General features: G+C 44.1%; 1 protein-coding gene across 3 annotated transcripts; it reads right to left on the bottom strand.

The window, feature by feature from the left end:
* Nucleotides 1–261: 261 nt before the first annotated feature.
* On the bottom strand, nucleotides 262–16,728 carry LOC101921886 (transmembrane 4 L6 family member 1-like). Of its 3 annotated transcripts, none has more exons than XM_027777027.2 (6): nucleotides 16,570–16,728; nucleotides 13,365–13,544; nucleotides 9,815–9,880; nucleotides 3,777–3,922; nucleotides 2,829–3,015; nucleotides 262–2,317 (listed from the first exon to the last, which is right to left on the bottom strand). In XM_027777027.2, the coding sequence occupies exons 2-6, from the start codon at nucleotides 13,533–13,535 to the stop codon at nucleotides 2,297–2,299; spliced, it is 591 nt and encodes a 196-aa protein (XP_027632828.1). In that variant the 5' UTR covers nucleotides 13,536–13,544; nucleotides 16,570–16,728; the 3' UTR covers nucleotides 262–2,296. The 3 variants fall into 3 exon arrangements, with proteins under 3 accessions (XP_027632828.1, XP_005230597.1, XP_027632829.1); XM_005230540.3 differs by having other exon boundaries at nucleotides 16,580–16,727; XM_027777028.2 differs by lacking the exon at nucleotides 9,815–9,880 and having other exon boundaries at nucleotides 16,580–16,728.
* Between the last annotated feature and the right edge of the window lie 895 nt (nucleotides 16,729–17,623).

Below are 17,623 nucleotides of genomic sequence, written 5' to 3'. Positions count from 1 at the left end.
TAGGGGGGACAAGTGGGTCTTGCCCATGGAGGCAATGCCTCCCACCTGCCTTAGACATCCCTTTCAGTGTGGTCTGGGGGAAGGCTGCCTCTCTCCACGGACCACGTAGCTTGATGCCTACCCCAGAAAAGACTCTTTTTTCGGCAGTTCAAGTTAGACAATTTAGAGTTAAATTTTCTGTGTTATTCCATGTCTCTTCCTACTGGAGCTAGTTTGAAGTCACAAGCCTTTTAGGTCACAGAAATCAAGCCAGAAAAGAACTTCAGAATAACAATATTTAATATTGACACAGATCAGTGAGGCCAGTGAGTGCCCAGCTGGCAGGACAGAGGGTGTGCCCCTAAGCACACAGACGACACTAAACATCCCCAGGGCAGGACAGCTTGGAACAAGCAGATGCCAGCAGTACAGCGCATGTATTTTTCGGTGCTGGAGGTGGTGTGTGCCAGCGGGTACCTCTCCCTCTCCCTGTGCTGGCACAGCCCGACCAGGCTTTATCGTAGAGATAAGACTCAGGGCAACAGAACTAAAGGATGAGGGTAGGGCTGATATTTAGGGACCGTGAGGAGCTCATAGAGCCCCTCTGCTGATGGAATCTCTCTCCACCTGACTACATGCTGATTATCCTTCTAGCTGCCTCCTTGACTCTTCCTGGTTGAATCAGCTTTATTTTGATCTCTGCTTTATATGGCAGCACTGCCCAGGCTTCACTGCTGACAGTGAACATGAGCTTTTTAAGCCACCTGGCAGGTTTGGATGCACATAGCCATGACTGAAAACTGACAAGTCTTATGCTTTTTTTTAGAGAAGGTGCTTTTAAGCTTCATAGGTCAAATCTGCTTCTAGGGGTGAAGCTATGCTCCAACAAATTTTACATGTGCTCTGCATCTACTGCAACTGATATTTTCTTCCCCATTTTGTAAAAAGGGGACATTTATACAAAGCATGCTGTGTGCTGCATTTAGAGGACGGCGCAAACAGCAATGTGTGTCTGCAATAACTGTGTTCAAGTAACTTGCTCCTGTGCTACAATGCAGAAATATGAACAACTTTTGACTGAGAAACCATAAATGCCTCTCTTTGAAAAACAGACTCCAAGTGCTTTAAATATATTCAGAATTTTGTAACTGCATAGATGCATTCAGGATGGATAAAGATTGTATTACAGTTTGGCTGACTAGGGGAAGTCAGTGGCATGTCCAAGAATTAACCTTTGAGGAAGTCACTGAAATGATGGGATTTATGAAATTTGCCAGTCATGGACTTTAGCATCAAGGGCTTGATCTTGAGTGATGATGAAGAATTATGCAGTTCTTGGTTGGGACTACTGTTGCTGTAACACTAAGACTGATGCAATTTGTTGCCTTTCAGATTGTATCTCTTATTTATTAGTAAGTTGCACATAATTACTACCTGTATCAATGTAATATTTATTTTTACCAGTTAATTGCATTGTCCATGTGATCCATTCTAGAACAGCCCTACAGACCTGTGTGGAAAATGTAGTCTTGTGAGGGCAAAATTGGTGGTGAGGGTCTCCACCATTTTGTTAAAGCAGACAATTTTAAACTCTTGCTCCAAACCCTACCGTCTATGTCGACCAAATGCTCCTCCAGGGCTTCCACATCTTTCCGATTTCCTGAAAAACTGATTTAGAAGTGTGCTAGACTTTGTCAAACATGGCAGCAAGCAACTGCGCCGGCACAAGGGGATTTGGCTCCAGGGTGGCTGAAGGAGACTGAAAACCATGTGCTTCAGTTGACTCTGTTGTGTTGCAAACACCGCTTGATAGATTCTCTGCACATCTTAATTTATACCTGGGAGCGCCCAGTTTGCAGGTTAATAGGAGCAGACAGGTGAGCTCACAGTAGGTTTTATTGGAGGACAGGAGGTTATTTAAATCCAGCCAGGGAGTACCTGCTTCGTGCAGCTGATAAATGTATACATTAACAACAGTTCACTTTCCCATATACACAAGAGGGCAAGTGGTGAGCTTTTCTCTGGGGACTGTTGTGTTTCATGCACAAGTACAGCAGGCAGGACCAGACGGATCAATGTTTTTGCTAGTACCTGACATTTAGCAGGCATATTTAGAGAGATGAAAATTTGGAGTCTCAGATCTAAACGATCTAGCTGTTTTCCACCCTGACTTCTTTATGAAAAAAATCGTTTTGCCCCATGAAACTCCTGAATATTTTGGGTTTTGTTTATCATCCCCCCATAAATACAGCACAGTTCATTATCCTTATTGTATGTGAATCAGCAGCTTGGGGCTTGTCCTGGCACTCCCTGTAGATCACATTCCAGAAATATTTGTCTGAAAGACAATGAATGAAAGATCATTAATTAATATTCCAGGGGGATATATCAGACTTACTGCAAGCATCTCGTACAAAAAAAATAAACAGTGAAAAGGAAGCAGTGAAGACAAATGAAAGCTGACAGAGGTATTCTTCCATTTTGTAAAATGACATTTTTACTACTGTTGACCAATTAAAAACACGTCTACTTCTCATCTCTCTCACTTACAGATGCTGAGATGCCATATGACCTTACTAAAAAGGCTTGTGGAATAGGAGACAGCCATGCAACTGAGTACATCAATACGTCACGCTGGTCCATTGTTTTGAAGTATCTGAGGACCAGCTTATCCCTGGCTACAATGAGGTGCAGAGAGACACAGTGTGCAAACGCATCTGCTCTGCCTCAGCTTCCCAGAGGAGCTCATGCAGGAGTTGTGCAGAACTGCTCATGTACAGTTACCAGTGCCTGAAAAATAAAAGCAGTAAGCACATAAAGCACTCTGGTATCTTTTACTGCATACCAACCTTTCTTTTCCTCATACATGTGCCACATATGAAGCCAATAAGTCCATTGATTACTTGAATAAAGCAAAGAATAGCTTCAATCACACCAATGGCCAGGAGAATAGAGAAGAGGATAATATTCCAAAGGATGATGTTTTCAGGTTCTTTGCAAATGCTCCATGTTGTCTGGTTGAACAAGTAATTGTCTCTGTGATAGAGAAAAATAATTGGCGATGTGTTAGAAAATAAAAATTTGAGAATGCTTTCTGTGTTTTCTGGCATTACATTTTCTGAACTTGATTGCACAAAGTGAGTCTCAAATCCTATTATAATTGTTAAAAGCTGGTAATTATCTTCAGAATTCCCTTTTCAGAGGTGCAATTGATGACTAGGGAAGAGAGCCACATCTGTACTTTGTTGCATGCACAAGAATCTTCCTTTTGTTTTATGGCAGTGTTAATAACTAAAAGGAAGGGTCCATAGTGTTTTTAAAATGTGTCTCCATATTCTCCATTCCTGCTGTGGTATCTCAGCCCAGTCCATCCATTATCTCCGGCTCCGGCTTGAAGAGCATGGTTGCCAAGGTTAATAAAGATTCAGAGATTTTGGCTTTGCTTTTCAGAAGTAGGTAGACACAATTCATGATTTAACAGATTAATGTGGAATGTTTATCAAACATTTCCTTTTGACTTTGGTGGGAGTCACAGCTCAGCAGCCTTTTGAAAGCATGGTGCAACTTGCACAAGGGGCTGCTGACCAGCACAACAGAAGAAACTCTGGCAGTTTGCCCAAGGATTATTCCTTGGTGAAAGGGATGACCAGCTGGAACATGCCACTCAGAGAAATGTGAACTGAGGCTTAGGCAGGGTGACCTTCAGTTCACTTTGGAACAGTCCAGATTTGCTATAAAAAGATGTGGTGGTGGGATTAGGGAAAGCAAAGCTGGAGGAGCCTGTAAATCATACTCACTCCAGGGTGTCATTCCTGAAAGGGTAGAGGTATTCTCCATCACCTGTGTCACACAGAGGGCCCCCAATCAGCCCCAGCGAGGAGATGACCACACAATACACTCCTCCCAGGAATCCCAGCACAGCCAGAACCACTGACACCAGCATCTGAAAGGGAAAAGGCCTTCAAACATTGCACGCAGAGATGCTTGAATAACATGGAAAGCTTACTGGGAAAAAGCTAAATGGGAAGGAATTATCTTTATCTGTTTCTTACTATATGCTGAAACTCATAATAATAGAATGGTATTTGTGGGAATAAAGAATACTTGACTTTTTCTGACCGTTGCATCTATCCTAGGTGTTAAAGGATTTCAGACTGTATTTGCTTTTAGAACCCAGAGTTTTACTTATTCGGAGTTTTATACTTGATCCATCAACTATGAAAAATCTGTTGGGTCTTCTTTCAAAGAGCCAATATGAAGCCAGTATTGGCTTGATGTGGTCCATATATGTGTCTTGGCATTTCCAACTCTTCACCAAGACTGCTTTTCTCAGCCATTGTACCAACAGAAACTAGCAAGCAACTACCAAACCAGGTATGAAAGCAACAGAAGATGCAATGGTTGTTTTTGCTAATTGATGAAGAATGCAAAAGAGCCTTTCTTATTGCTGCTTTCCTTCATTTTGCAACAGCATGACATGTGGTTACCACTGCATGTGTTGAGAAATCTAATTGTCTAATTGTGCTGCGTGTGGCGGCAGCGAACCAGCAGTGATTTTGAATTCTGTGTAATGTAGTATACATCTTACTTTGGCCATTCCCACAGAAACAGAATCACAGAACAGCAGATTGGTCAGGGGTGGAAGGGACCTCTGGAGGTCATCTAGTCCAGCCCTTGCTAAAGCAGGGTCACCTGGAGCAGGTCTCACCCAAGCGGGTTCTGAATGTCTCCAGAGCAGGAGACCCCACAGCCTCTCTGGGCAGCCTGTGCCAGGGCTCTGTCACCCTCAGGGTAACAAAGTTCTTCCTCATATTCAGGTGGAGCTCTCTGTGACACAGTTTGTGCCTGTTGCCCCTTGTCCTGTCGCTGGGCTCCACTGAAAAGAGCCTGGCCCTGTCCTCCTGACACTCGCCCTTAAGGTATTTGTAGACATTGAGAAGATCCCCCTTCAGTCTTATCTTCTCCAGGCTAAACAGGCCCAGATGATACCTTTGCCCTGTTTTGGGGTAGCTTTCTTTCCATGGATAGGGTGTAGCTGGTTGCTGTTTGTGTATAGGAACAAGAATCTCAGGAGGGTGCTACAGGTGTTATATCTGGGACAGGCTTCCCACTAGTCTTGTTAAGAGTCACTGCTTGTGGTTGCTCACAATTCTGCCAAGAAGGAGAGAGAAAAGAAGCTCTGGAGCAGACTGAGAGAGCCAGGAGGAGACCTGGACTAGGGCCAAGGCAGTGAGACCGCCACGGGTTCAGGGCAGAGGCACGGCTGAGGAAGCACGTGGGAAACACTCCTACCCATGACTTGGGTGTGAAGCCAGGTACCTCAGGCCTCACATTTCCCTGATGCCAGCAAATACCAGTGAAACCTAGTAGCCCAGAAGGAAGGTAGAAACCTCCTAATGCCAGCTGCTGCGCAGAGTTCTGCACTACAGAGTCAAATAGAAATACCCACCATCCACGTTGGAGATTTGTGACATAGTCTTGAAAACTATTCACTATTTAAACGTGTTCAAGCTGGTGAATGCAGTTTCCAGCTTGCCAGCTGATGACATTACTGCTTTCTGTACAACCTTACATGCTGTTGGTGTGTGAATTGACTCATTTTGTGTGTTGTTTTGCCTCTAAAGCAATCCTTGAGTTAGAAATTGCTGGGATTTCTCATGAGGTTTATTTCATCATGTCTGATTCATAACTCTATCTTTTTTTGCAAAGCTGGATAACTCTTTTTGTCCTTATCTACTTATTGGCTGACTTACCTCTTAGAAGAGCTTCTTTGTCAGCAAAATGTAGGTAATTTAGTATATTGTCCTGGACCAAAGCAGCGCCTGGGTTGTAGCTGATGCACTGTCTCTCATAATAAGGTAACTAGGCATGCCTGGTGGTGAAGGTGAGTGACTGATAGATACTCTGCCTGAAACTCCTGCCCATGCTGAACCACTTTTCCCCACCTGTTTTCTCATTTACTTCAACTGTGCAATCTGCATCTTGGTTGAAGGATCTTAATTAGGCTAACAATTAGTTTTAGCACAACATAGTAGTACAGGGCATCCCAAAGATAATTATAATAGGGAAAGTAAAATGTTTTTTCCCTATTACGATGTTTTATAATAGTGGTTATTTCTAGTACTAGTAGTACTCATCAGTGCTACCTTTGATAACTATTCTCTGACACGTGATTTTCTCATTTGAAATCTGTTGGCTGTGTGACTAACTTCATCTCATCTATGTCCTTTACTGTGCACATGATCATATAGACAAAGACTTGTCACTGAAAGGGGATTCTGAAGTTGCTGCAGCTCTTAGATTGGCTCTCCTCATCATTTTCTAGACATGCAGTGACATTTCCTCATTATATTTACTGTTCTGTAGACTTTTCTAGAGGCTTGCCCTGTAATCTGTGGAAATCCAAGAATTTTATTAGCTAACTCTTCATCTCAACCTTTCAGTATTTTCCCTAGTTCTAATTCTTTTTCAAAAAAATTTTCCTCTAGTTTTGTGTCTTCATTTGCAACATGAGATCTAAGCTGGGATGCTTGAGTTTGTTGAAATGAATTTCCCGTGGTGTTGGCCTGTTCTCTACCTCTTGCAAAGGTTTTGCTGATAATTTTTGCTGATTTTCTTTTAATGTTTTCTTTACTTTATCCTTCACACAATTGGATTCTTTCTGGTTAGCTGATTAAGACTTTTAGCACTCTTTGAACACATTCTTTGAACATTTACATCAGCTGCTTTGGTGAAGTTACCATGTTCCTCCTGTCCCAGCTTGTGCTGCTCTTTATTGCACTGGTTCTTGTTTCATGCACATTTCATTCTTCTCTCTTTCTTTCTCTGGAGGGCTTTTTGGTGGGGGTTGTTTTTGGTTGTTTTTTTTTTTTGTTGAGTGTTTTGGTTTTTGGTTGGGTTTTTTTTTTGGGGGGGGGAGGGGATTAATGTCCTGTCTGATTATCCAGATATCTTTGCTTCTCTAGGTTTGTTTGTCTAGAAAGCTGCTGTGGCTATTCTTGTCCTTCTAGTAACTCTTAAGGAAGGCTTAGAGGGAAATACTGCAGTATATTTGCTGATGCAATTACAGAAGCTGTATTTTTTGGGGGGGGAGGCTTTTTTCCTCATTGTGTAAGTGCAGTGGATGCTTTCAGGTGTGTACTTTCTAAGCTGCAAGACACAGAAGCTTTCTAAATCATTATTCCATAATACAAGGACAAGAAGCCATCTAGGTATGTTTGCAGACAACAATTTAAAATGGATTAATGAAAAAACTTACTCAATGCAGCAAGTAATCACTGTGAACTGGAGAAGTCAGTAATGTGAATAAAAAGGATGAGAAATATAATAATAATTATTACTGTGGTTGATATTTCAGCAGCATGTAAAGGCTTTGATGAAGTCCGAAACTATTAAACCAGAAATTGCACCAAATAGGATAGAGTCCCTATCCTGAGGAAAATGGTTGTGGTTCTGACTGAATAATAATTCTGGTAAGTATTAGTTCTTTAGCCTTTTTTTCCCCTATGAAAAGCAATGCTGAGTATTCAGTGTAAACTACCATTTTATACTTAAGGTCCCCAAAGCAGAAAGGTGGCCAGACTAGCCTTTGGATTACAGAGGCTGCTGAGTAGCTCCAGTGTGGGCTATTTCCCTTCCAGTAGGTGGAAGCTGGTGGGCAAACCACCAAGAGCTGGGCACCCCATATCAGGTCCACCCAGACCTACCTCACAAGAAGCTCTGGCACCTTGGGATCTCCCTGCCATCATGTGTGTTTGAACTGGTCCCAGGGTTCCTCTGCTCTCATCTGCCTGCCGATTCTCACCGTACCCTCCTTGTGTATACAGCCCACATAGTCAGGGCATCGGAGCAACCCTGATGTGGGTGTTCTGTGCATTTCCTCCCAGTATCCCCAAAACAAAGTTTCCCTGAGGTTTCATCTCCTGAAGAAGCACATCCCTGGCCTTCAGGCCTCCCTGCAATGCTAACCTCTTTTTGCATGCTTGGAAATCACTCTTCCCCAGGAGCTGCGCAGGGGAAGCTGTTGTTTTTAATGCTATTCATAGCCACTTGCTCTTCGCTCGTGCCCCCATCTCATCTCTCGTTTGAGCCACATTCTGTTTAAAACATAAGGTGACTTGTAGAGCTTCACCCCTTTTCACCTCACCTCAAAGAGGTGAGCAATTCCCACAGTCCCAGAAGAGAGCATTTTCAAAGATATACTGTCCTCAGCAAGCCTGTTCTCTGGTTTGAGTACCTTCATCACTTGGCCATCAGCTAACTCTCTTTATACAAATATTGTAGCACATAATCCAACTACTTTCTTAACAATGTTTACTGTATTCCTCTGTAACAGCAAATAAGGAAAAGGAGAAACAGCTTGTAGGTAACCCATTAGTGATGGGAAGGTGCAGACAGGATACCTGGCATCCATGTGCTGCGGCTAGGAATGGCTCAGAGATCAAAAGAGTGGTGAAGGGGAAAAGAGGAGCATGGTGGGTTTGCAGATGCGGGCTGCTGGATGGCACTGTGCCACCCAGCACCAGTGGGCTGGGGGAGTGAACCCAGCCAGTCTGGGGAAGTTTGCCTCTTGTCTTTGTAATATTCAGTGGTGCTATGAAGGATGGAGAAGGGAGACCTGAAATACTACGTGAACTGAGCCCAGTTCAGCTGGAAGTCCCCTCATGACTTACCATGTTCAGCGGAGTGTGGAAACACCCACAGTACGGCTGCTTTTCACCACCACTTTCTACATCACTCAAAATCAGGAGAAGTAGCTGGCTCAGGCATGGCGTTCAGGGTGCCTAGGCTGACACCCCAGATCTGCAACTGGACTGCTTGACCATTGTTAGCATCTTCTCTGTGCCTGTGGTGTTTGGCAAGATCAATGGAATGACATGTCCCTTGGGAGGTACTTGCTGACATCTTAATTAAGAATGTTATTTTGGTATTATGAATAATGAGTTAACTGAAGTAAAACATCCTGAAGAGGTAATGGCCTTTTCATGGATCAAACTAAATGTTAATTGAAGAATACAGAAAAGACATTCTTTATTGTATGGAATCTCTTGTTCCAGGCTGCTTCTGGGAAGGCCAAAATAAACATTTCTAAATTCTTTCTACTAATGATGTCCACACAGAAGGCTGTGCCTAGGGCTTGAGGATTAATGGAGATGCCTGTATAACATGTTGCTCTATAATATTCTTAAATATCAAGGGAAAAAGCCTCTCTGGCATTTCTCTGGATGACAGACCCCAAACTGCATTTGTACCTTTCATGTGCATAACACTTAGGCAAATGTGTACTCTGGGTCAAAGCATGAGGACCAGCCCCCGGGAATGCAGGCTTTTAGCACGGGCCTGCAAAGTAGGGGAATTACCTACACCTACAGAGGTAAGCAGGGATGAACCTGGGGAAAAACAAATTGCTGTGGAAGGGTATGGAAGAAATGGGACCAGGTGGAAGCAGAAGGAGGAACAGGCAGCTGTCTCAGTCTTTAGGACTGCCTTGAGCAGGAGAAAGCTGGAGCCATGCTTTACTTTGTGGGGTGAATTGAAGTATCTTTGTACCCCTCTGCCCTCAGTGTTGTGCTTAAATGCTCCAGCATCTGCTCTGCCTGACTATGATTTCCCTTGTATCAGTGGCTGCAATATCATAACATTCTTGTTGGCTAACTGAGCTCTCAGCCCCAGCCCAGGGATGCTGTAGATCAAGCTCCTCTCCTGCATTTCCCTGACATTGCAGTTGATGGTGGTGCGATGGTTTGTCATTGTACGTTTCCACCTGCTGAGCAGCCATTTAAGAGCTGTTTTGCAAACCCTATAGTGCCGTTTCAACACATAAATATCCACTTACCCCACACCTGTTAGCGCAACATCCTGCTCCGCCTGCTCCCAGCATCATGAATGCCGGCAAAATAACCTGCGAGAAAAGCACAAGCTGAATTGGCGTGTGGCACTTCTGCTGGAATGGGTTTTTAAGTCTAAAAGCTGGGGCATCGTGTTCCTCAAATGCAATCCACCTGCCTCTTCTCTATGAGTTACACCTGCTTAGGTTTTGGTACTTGCTGAAGAGTAACTCCGGAAGAAGCAGGATTACAGCTAGAGCTGACTTGCAAGTTTCTGGTACAGTAATTCTGATTGCTGAAGCTATACTGCTTCTTTTCAGCAGGGTTCTGTTGGTTTTTTTCAGGGACAAACGTGTCAGTTTTGAGAAAATTAAATTTTTGCTTGGAAAAGATGCATCACTAGAGTAAGAATTATGTCAGTTTAAATTTGCTGAGCATCCTGCTCTGGCTTACAATTGCGAAAGCAGTCTTTCCTGAAACACATCTGACGGGTTCCTTGTGCTAAGCTTCTGGAAAAACCTACAAAATGGCCTTCACTCCACAGGGAACTCCCAGCTCACATCAGCTTTCTCCATGGTAATTATCAGGTGGAGCTGGCCTGATACAATGAAGTCAGTAACCATCTGTGTCCCAGGATATAATGCCACCTTACAGAGGCTCTCTGGAGATAGGAAAGGCTGTATTTAGCTTAGTAGCTAGAGGTCAAGAAAGCTTTTGTGGATCTAGCTGTGCAGTCAGAGCACTCCTGCTGCCTTGCTTCTGCCCACCACTGCTTGTGTAGGCATCTCAAAGAGCAACACAAGAAAATGAGTACTCGAGAATGTAGAAAAAGGTCCCTATAAAGTTAATGAAAGAAGGAGAACCCCCCAACCAAACACACAAAAGCCATAAAAGCTGTAAACCAGCCTGACCAGATGCTGGAGAGACATTGTCCCATGTTGGGCAGGAAGAGCAGAGTGTCCATGGTGAATGAAGCCTGGGCGATTTCTGCGTGTAGGTGAATATCTGTCAGACTGTGTAGGACAGTGTTATGGAACCTGCTTAGATTCGCAGCCCCCTAAATATTTTTCAAAGGATTTGCTCTCCAGGCCTTTAATGCACACCCCAGAGGCAGCCTCCAGCACCCACAGTGGTTCTGGACCACAGCTGGAGGCCTGCAGGTGTAAAGCATTGAGGTTAAAAAGTTGTTCCTCTTCCTGGAAAGAAGTCAGCTCTTAAATAATCACAGGTGGTCCTCAAGGCAGCCTCAGCCCCAGGGTGCCACCGGCTGGCACTCAGGAGAGCCAATACCTCTGCTAATCAAATCAAGACTCCCTTTCCTCCAGAGCTGTTTTTCTTCTTTGGCGGTTTCCCATCTAACAAGTGGCAAACAGCTTTGTGTCATCTATTAGTCTGGCTCAGAATGAAGGGCTTGATTGGCAGCTTTCTTTTTTTTGCAGTGCCTGATTATAAAAACCTGCTTTTCGACAAGGGAATGAGAATTTACTAGATCTGGCTGTTGTCAGTAAAATGAGAGCTGCACGTGAGCTATGGCTCAGTCAGGCATGTCCCAGCATTGTATGTGGGCTTTCCATCAGGAAAGATATTATTATGACACATGGAGCCAGCCTTCCTCCCTTTACACCCCAAACTTTTGAAATAAGGAAATGGAGAGGTTTTCATGTCATACAGATTTCCATTAGAGAAGCAGCAGAGGAGGAGGAAGAGTTGGGGCTGGCTGCTCAGCCCAAGAGTGCACTGATGATCTAGGTATCCATCTACAGATAGTTCCCAGGTGGAAGCAGTTTTTCCAGCTTACAGGGCTAGGCCAGGCTGTTAACAATTTTCCCTCATGTTCCTGGCTCTGGAGGCTGTGTCCTGGTTACAGGGAGATTCTCCAAGATCGGGTGATCTGTTGGCATGACTTTCCTGAGTTTCCTCTGGGGAGAAGCTGGGTGCATGGGGGAACACTTCGCAGCCTGGTCTGTCCTCACTGTGGAGGACCAGGCACCAGTCATGGGTCATTCTGCCCCTTGCTTAGCTCCCTAGGAGGCCCAGAAGCCAGTCTTCATTTTTCCATGCTTCCAGCACCTGGAAAATGGAGCTGATGATAATGCTTTCTTTCCCCTTCTCTTCACCTTTGGGCATTTGTCATGCTGTTTTCTGGAAAACACGTACACCCAACAGGATTGTTTGTGGATCAATAATTACTCCTAAAGCTGTGTTTTGAAGGTCAGTGCAAATTTTTCCTCCCCTCTCACTTGCTGTTCTCATTTCTGATGTATGCAGTGCCGGCCACAGGCAAGCCTGTGTGGAAGCCTTTAAAGAATGCACGTTTTCAATGAGCCTGTGACTCTCTCATGCCTAACATCTGCCTTTCCTTTCATTGAACGCCAATGACTCCTGGGCTTGCAGTGATACAAATTTTCCACAGGTCTCTCATGTAGTTCCACTTCTTCCTTTAGGCTTCCTTCCACAAACCCATGCTTACGTTCAAGCTCAGCGTGAGTAATAGGCCCAAGTGTTAGCTGGAAGACAAAGCAGGCAAGCTGCTGGTGGAGACCAATTTATTCAACGACGTTATACCATGTTTCTGCTTTGGGAAGTATGAGTCTAAACCACATCCATTGTAGTTTTTCCACAGACTTAAGTGGTAGCTGCATCATAGCTGGACTGTGAATGAGATTTGCTTTTTTCTAAGTTAATTATTCTTAAATTTCATTTTTTGGATGTACAGGTATCCAGCTCTGTGCCAGTTTACCATCTGTCTAGGCTGCACAACAGCCAGTACTTGTCATATCCATATTACTCCCCTGGCTTTTTATCTGCACTCGGGTGGATAACTGCTAGAGCATAAATGAAGCAGGCTTTCTAACGTACTGGAAAAATCAGTGTTCACACACATGTTCCCTTTCAGTTATGAGTATTCACATAAAAGCAATCTTTCCTGAATGGTGGAATGGAGAACTGGTTATAGAAGAGCACACACAAACCAGATCAAACCCAAGAGGAGGTAGGTGGGGGTGTGGGAACACAGGGGACTTTTGGGATTTAAGCCATTTGCAGCTCCACATTCATTCAGTGTTGGCTGGATCTCTAACAAACACCTACTGAAACATGTTTCAGTTTTGCCCTTAATGTTTTTTGTGGATGACATGAGCATAAAATCAGTCAGAGGAGTAATGAGGGGGTGCAGACAGTTGTGAAAACTTACCACCTCCAGCTGAGCTTAGGACCTCAGCTTTGCTTTGACTCATGGAGGATGAAACACCCATGTCACCCTTCTCCACAGTGAGAAGTCAATCCTGTTGCTTCCTCCTGACTTGGGGTCCTGATATCTATTTCAGGAATAACTTGTATTCCTGTGATTAGGGACTTTTCCCAGTCTTGAGTGCAGTTTCTCAGTCTCTTACCCAGCTTCCCAGTTAAGCTGCTCACATGTTTATGCAAAACACATTTTATGACTTTTTTTGTCAACAGAGGTTTTCTTAGCCCTGAATTAAAACAGAACGAAACCGAACAAAAAACCCCAAAACAAAACAAACCCCGTAAGAAAACACAGCAACATTTCTCTCTTACCAGTATGCCAGCTCCCAGAATGCCATGGAAAAACCAGACCAGGTCAGTTATCTCGCTGAGCTGCAGAACTCGTCCATTGGGGAAGTACAGGAGGATGTTGGAGACTATGGCACACGCTGCCAGTGGGAACAGGGTGATCCCGATGCACTTCGAACACTTTCCTGTGCACATGGTAGCTCTCTGTTGAGGAAAGACGCAGGGAGTTTTGGGTTACTGCAGCACAGGAGGCGTGGGATTTCAGCAGTTTTCTTCTTTAGTGAAAAAAAGAATGAGTTTTGAAGCAAGAGATGTTCCAGTTAAGATTTACACGGGTAATCCTGTTCTAAAGAGCCTGTTCCCTTCAGAGACTTTAATTAAAATAAAATTATTAAAAACTGGATTGTTTAGCTGAATTTATTTAAAATTGCCAGGACTAAATATGTGTTGGTATGAGATGAATGGGAAGTTTCGTTTTAGTTGTTAATGGACAAGTATCTGTCCATCGGGAACATCAGTAACAAAGCCACGGCCACACAAACCGATACCCTGGCTGGCAGACTTCATGGTGGGGCTAAGGCCCTGGGTGGAAGGGGAGGTGGATGCACCAGATTGTCTGGGACCACTGTCTTGGGAAGCTGATTTGAAATCTCCTGCACTGATGGTCTAGAAGAGCAGGAAATGATTGCCAGGAATTTCATAGAAGTGTCCAAACCTGCCTTGCAACTGAGGCAGATGAGGGAGCCTCACCGGAGCCCCTATTAACTGCACTTTCTCTATTTCAATCAAAAATACACTGTCAGCAAGAGCTGGACAAACTTTCATTACGGTTTACTGTGACGTGCTTATTCTACAGGTAAGGGTAGACAAGACTGTGGGTTATGGGGCTGTTTGGTACCCACCTTAAAATATCTGAAAGACTAGAACCATGTCTAATCCTGTGGCTCTTTGCTAAGGGCAGGTCACAAAGCCATCCCATCTCTTTTTCAGAGATCTGCCGCAACATGCAAAACAGCAGCTTAATATTTCACAGCAGTCAGGTTCTTTTAAAACCAAAGAATTATCTTTTAAAACCAGTCAACATAAATGAAGCACTTGTTGAAAGGGATCTCTACAAGTCTCCAGCCTGACCTGCTGCTGAAAGCTGAAAGGACTACCACCAACACTAGGTCACTGTGTCAGCCGTGGCTTTGTGTAGCTGAGCTTTGAAAACCCCCAAGGATGGAGCTACCACCACCTCTCTGGGTGACCTGTTTGTTCCAGGGCTGCCCCAGCCTCTTAGTGAAAAAGTCTCCTCATGGCCAACTTGAATGTCCCAAGCTGTAAACAGGGCTGTTGGTCCTTGTTACATCCTCTCCCACTACTCCATCACCTCTGTCACTCCCTTTCAAGTTGTGGGCTGCTATTAGATCCTTCTTCACCAAAGTGAACAGCCTCAGCTCATACTGCACCCACGCTGTGATCTATAGCCAAAGAGAAAAGGCTGATCAGTACAAAAGTGGATCCACAGATATTTTTCCATGTCAGGTTGGACATCTTAGACTACTGAGTCAGAGATCATTGAACTTTCACACTGCCATTAACTTTATGGCACAAATCGATCACAACTTCTTCATGATGTTTTGTTGTAGCTTTACTCCAGCTCAAGGCTTTCAAATGCATAAAAATAGGAAATATCAATCTGCAGGTTTCTGTCCTCAGAGAAAGCTGATAGTTTGTGACAAAGATGGCTTTGCTGTCCTGTGAGCAAGTTATAAAATGCAAGAGAAGGAAGAGAATCTGGACACTCACCATTTCAGTACACACACCCGTGTTACACACGCACACACAGCCATGCACGCATGCATGCCTACACTTGCTACATGCAAATAGTTTTTGTAATAACTGAGGCAGTAAACAGTGAAATGTCCCTTAATTTAGTCATGTGTGTTGGCTAATCCTGCAAGTTTTGTGACAGAAGTTGGTGTTGAGAAGGTATTAAATGGGCTAGGAGTACAGAAATCCATAAAGGCTGGGTTCCCAAGCAAAGAAGCCCAGGTGAAAGACAGCATGAAGATATCTGAGAAAGCCAGGGCCAGGCTGAAACTGATTTCATTGACAGAATGAAGACAGTGGAGAGAAGAGGTAAGGCATGAAGACAGACCATTGTCCTAAGACCTCTGTAGCTGAGAGGGAAAACAGAAAGACTTTATGGGATGCTGTACGTTGCTGTGAGGTAGCTGAGACTGCCAGAGACTTCTTCTGACTTTGCATTTCTATAGCAAAAAATTTGCATTGTTCTTTGCTGCTACAAGTTTAGTAAGAGCACTGTGCTTATACACTTTTTCTTCTGAGCACTTTACGACTACGTTACGCTTTTTAACCCAGCTTTAAAACAAGTTAACTGGCATTTAACTATTCCAGAAGGCAACATTTTTAACAGAGATGCTTCTTGGTTTACAGTCATTAACTGGTTTTTATATAGTGCTCAAAATTGGGCAGAGCATTTTGCAAGCCTCTGGAAAAAGCCCCAGCTCAAAGAGATAAAAATCTAAGCAGACTGACAATGTAAATGAAAGATGAAGCAGGTAGGGATTGAAGGGAAATTGAAAGAATATTGGATATTTTACCCGTCTTTCTCTCAAATACCCAAAGCATTTGTTATTTTTTTACACTGATTTTTGCCTGTCTCCTTCCCCATCTCATTCCAGCTTTTGTTTTTCCATGTGTTTGCCCAACCTCCCCTACTTCCCTTCCCCGGAGAGAAGCAAGCAAGCACAGGCACATCCTGGCCTCCTTCTATAAAAGCTAAGTCTTATAGGCAAGTTATAAATTCTCTTCTGCATCTTTCGTACATAGCCAGAGGGCCCAGTTCTCACCCAGTGCGGAGCAACACGATGCAGCTTTGGTTGGAAGAACAGGGGTTTACAGCCCATTCTCTCTGACCTATCTCAATACCACTTCAAACTGCAAGGAGAGCTTCCTTAAACTTCAATCACCAAACCTAGAGAGAGCCTCTACCACCAAAATCAATGCCGCTTTGCTCCTGTGTACATCAGAGGATCTGACCATGTTATTACTGCTTAAAAAAACACTGCATTGCCAGAAGCACTTAAAACGCTTTATTAATTCAGCAAACAAAAGCACTTTCTACAGCTTTGTTAAGCAGGGCAGCTAGAGCAAGCTTCTAATTTTTAACAAGGGTTTTAGAAAGTTTTGCTTTTTAACGCTGAGGGAAGTGTGGAAATACCTTTGCTTACCTTCTGCACGGGGCTAAGATGGCCTCCAGGCTCCAGAGTTCCCCACAGCCGGCTTCAGGCTTTCCAGCTCCTGTCTCCTGGAGTGTGGCGGTCTGAGGGAGGCACAGGGATGTTTTCGGGTGACAGCCTTTCTTAAACAAATAGCTGTTTCTCTCTGGAGAATGAGGAAATACCCCAAGTTATCCCTGGTTGGCCAGCATGAGGTTGGCGTGTCACCCAGTGTTATTGATTACTTTAAGGCAGTATTCCAGTGGTCAATGCCTCGCCCCCCCGGGACACGCAGATCGGAGCAGTGGAGACCTTTTTACTGCTGGAACCATTTCAGTCGTGCACAGTTTGGCAGAAAAGGAAAGGCAGGAGATGGCAGGGGTGCAAGGCCGCAAAGAAGAGCAACAGGTGTGTGGCAGAAAATGTGGTTGAAGCATGAGGTGGTGGCACAGCAAAATCTGGCCATTGGTGTGACCTTGCCTTCTGCATAGTGGGATGTAGCTGTTAAAATCTGGCACTGACTTTGCTCCAAAGTGGGATGCTGGAAGAGCTGGGTGAGGAGAATGGGAAGGGAAGGAAAGAAAAGAAAATTCTCAGTGAGACAGGGGAAAAGAGAGGGAGAAGGGCAGAAAGGCTGGAGAGGAGGGAGAGGTATGACCAAGGGAGAAAGCAAGGAAAGGAAAACACAATTCCAAGGAGGAAAGAGTGGGAATATGGAAGGGGAACTGAAGATTTGCTTTGGCAGAGGAGAAGAGAAAGGTAGAAGGGACACTGGAGATGGGCCAAGAAATGAAAACCACAATGAAGCATGTGAAGGAACATGAAAAATAAACCAGGAGAAGTCTCATACTGACCAATAAGGGACTTTTTTTGGTAGAAAATATGTTAGTAATAAATGTTAATATATGTCCAAACACTAAAGTGTATAAAAATATACATTACTTGGTAGGTTAGATTTGGCCCCAGTCATGCTGGGGATATGCTCAGATCCCTCTCTTCAACCTAAAACATCTCCCCTCTGGCAGGCACCTCTGTTGCCTTTTTCTCAACATCCAG

Source organism: Falco peregrinus, chromosome 4 (assembly GCF_023634155.1).
Source record: "Falco peregrinus isolate bFalPer1 chromosome 4, bFalPer1.pri, whole genome shotgun sequence".
In the NCBI taxonomy this organism is placed as follows: domain Eukaryota; kingdom Metazoa; phylum Chordata; class Aves; order Falconiformes; family Falconidae; genus Falco; species Falco peregrinus.
Note: the sequence above shows the minus strand (reverse complement) of the source record. Positions and strands in the feature narration are given on the sequence as shown.

Bases quoted from the DNA above. Each gene is read 5' to 3' on its own strand.
- LOC101921886 (XM_027777027.2), bottom strand. From the start codon at position 13,535: ATGTGCACAGGAAAGTGTTCGAAGTGCATCGGGATCACCCTGTTCCCA. The intron at 3,923-9,814 runs GTAAGTGGATAT...TTTCCCTTTCAG, and splicing joins GTTGCGCTAACAGGTGTGGG to ATGCTGGTGTCAGTGGTTCT. The intron at 3,016-3,776 runs GTGAGTATGATT...TCTCTATCACAG, and splicing joins TTCAGGAATGACACCCTGGA to AGACAATTACTTGTTCAACC.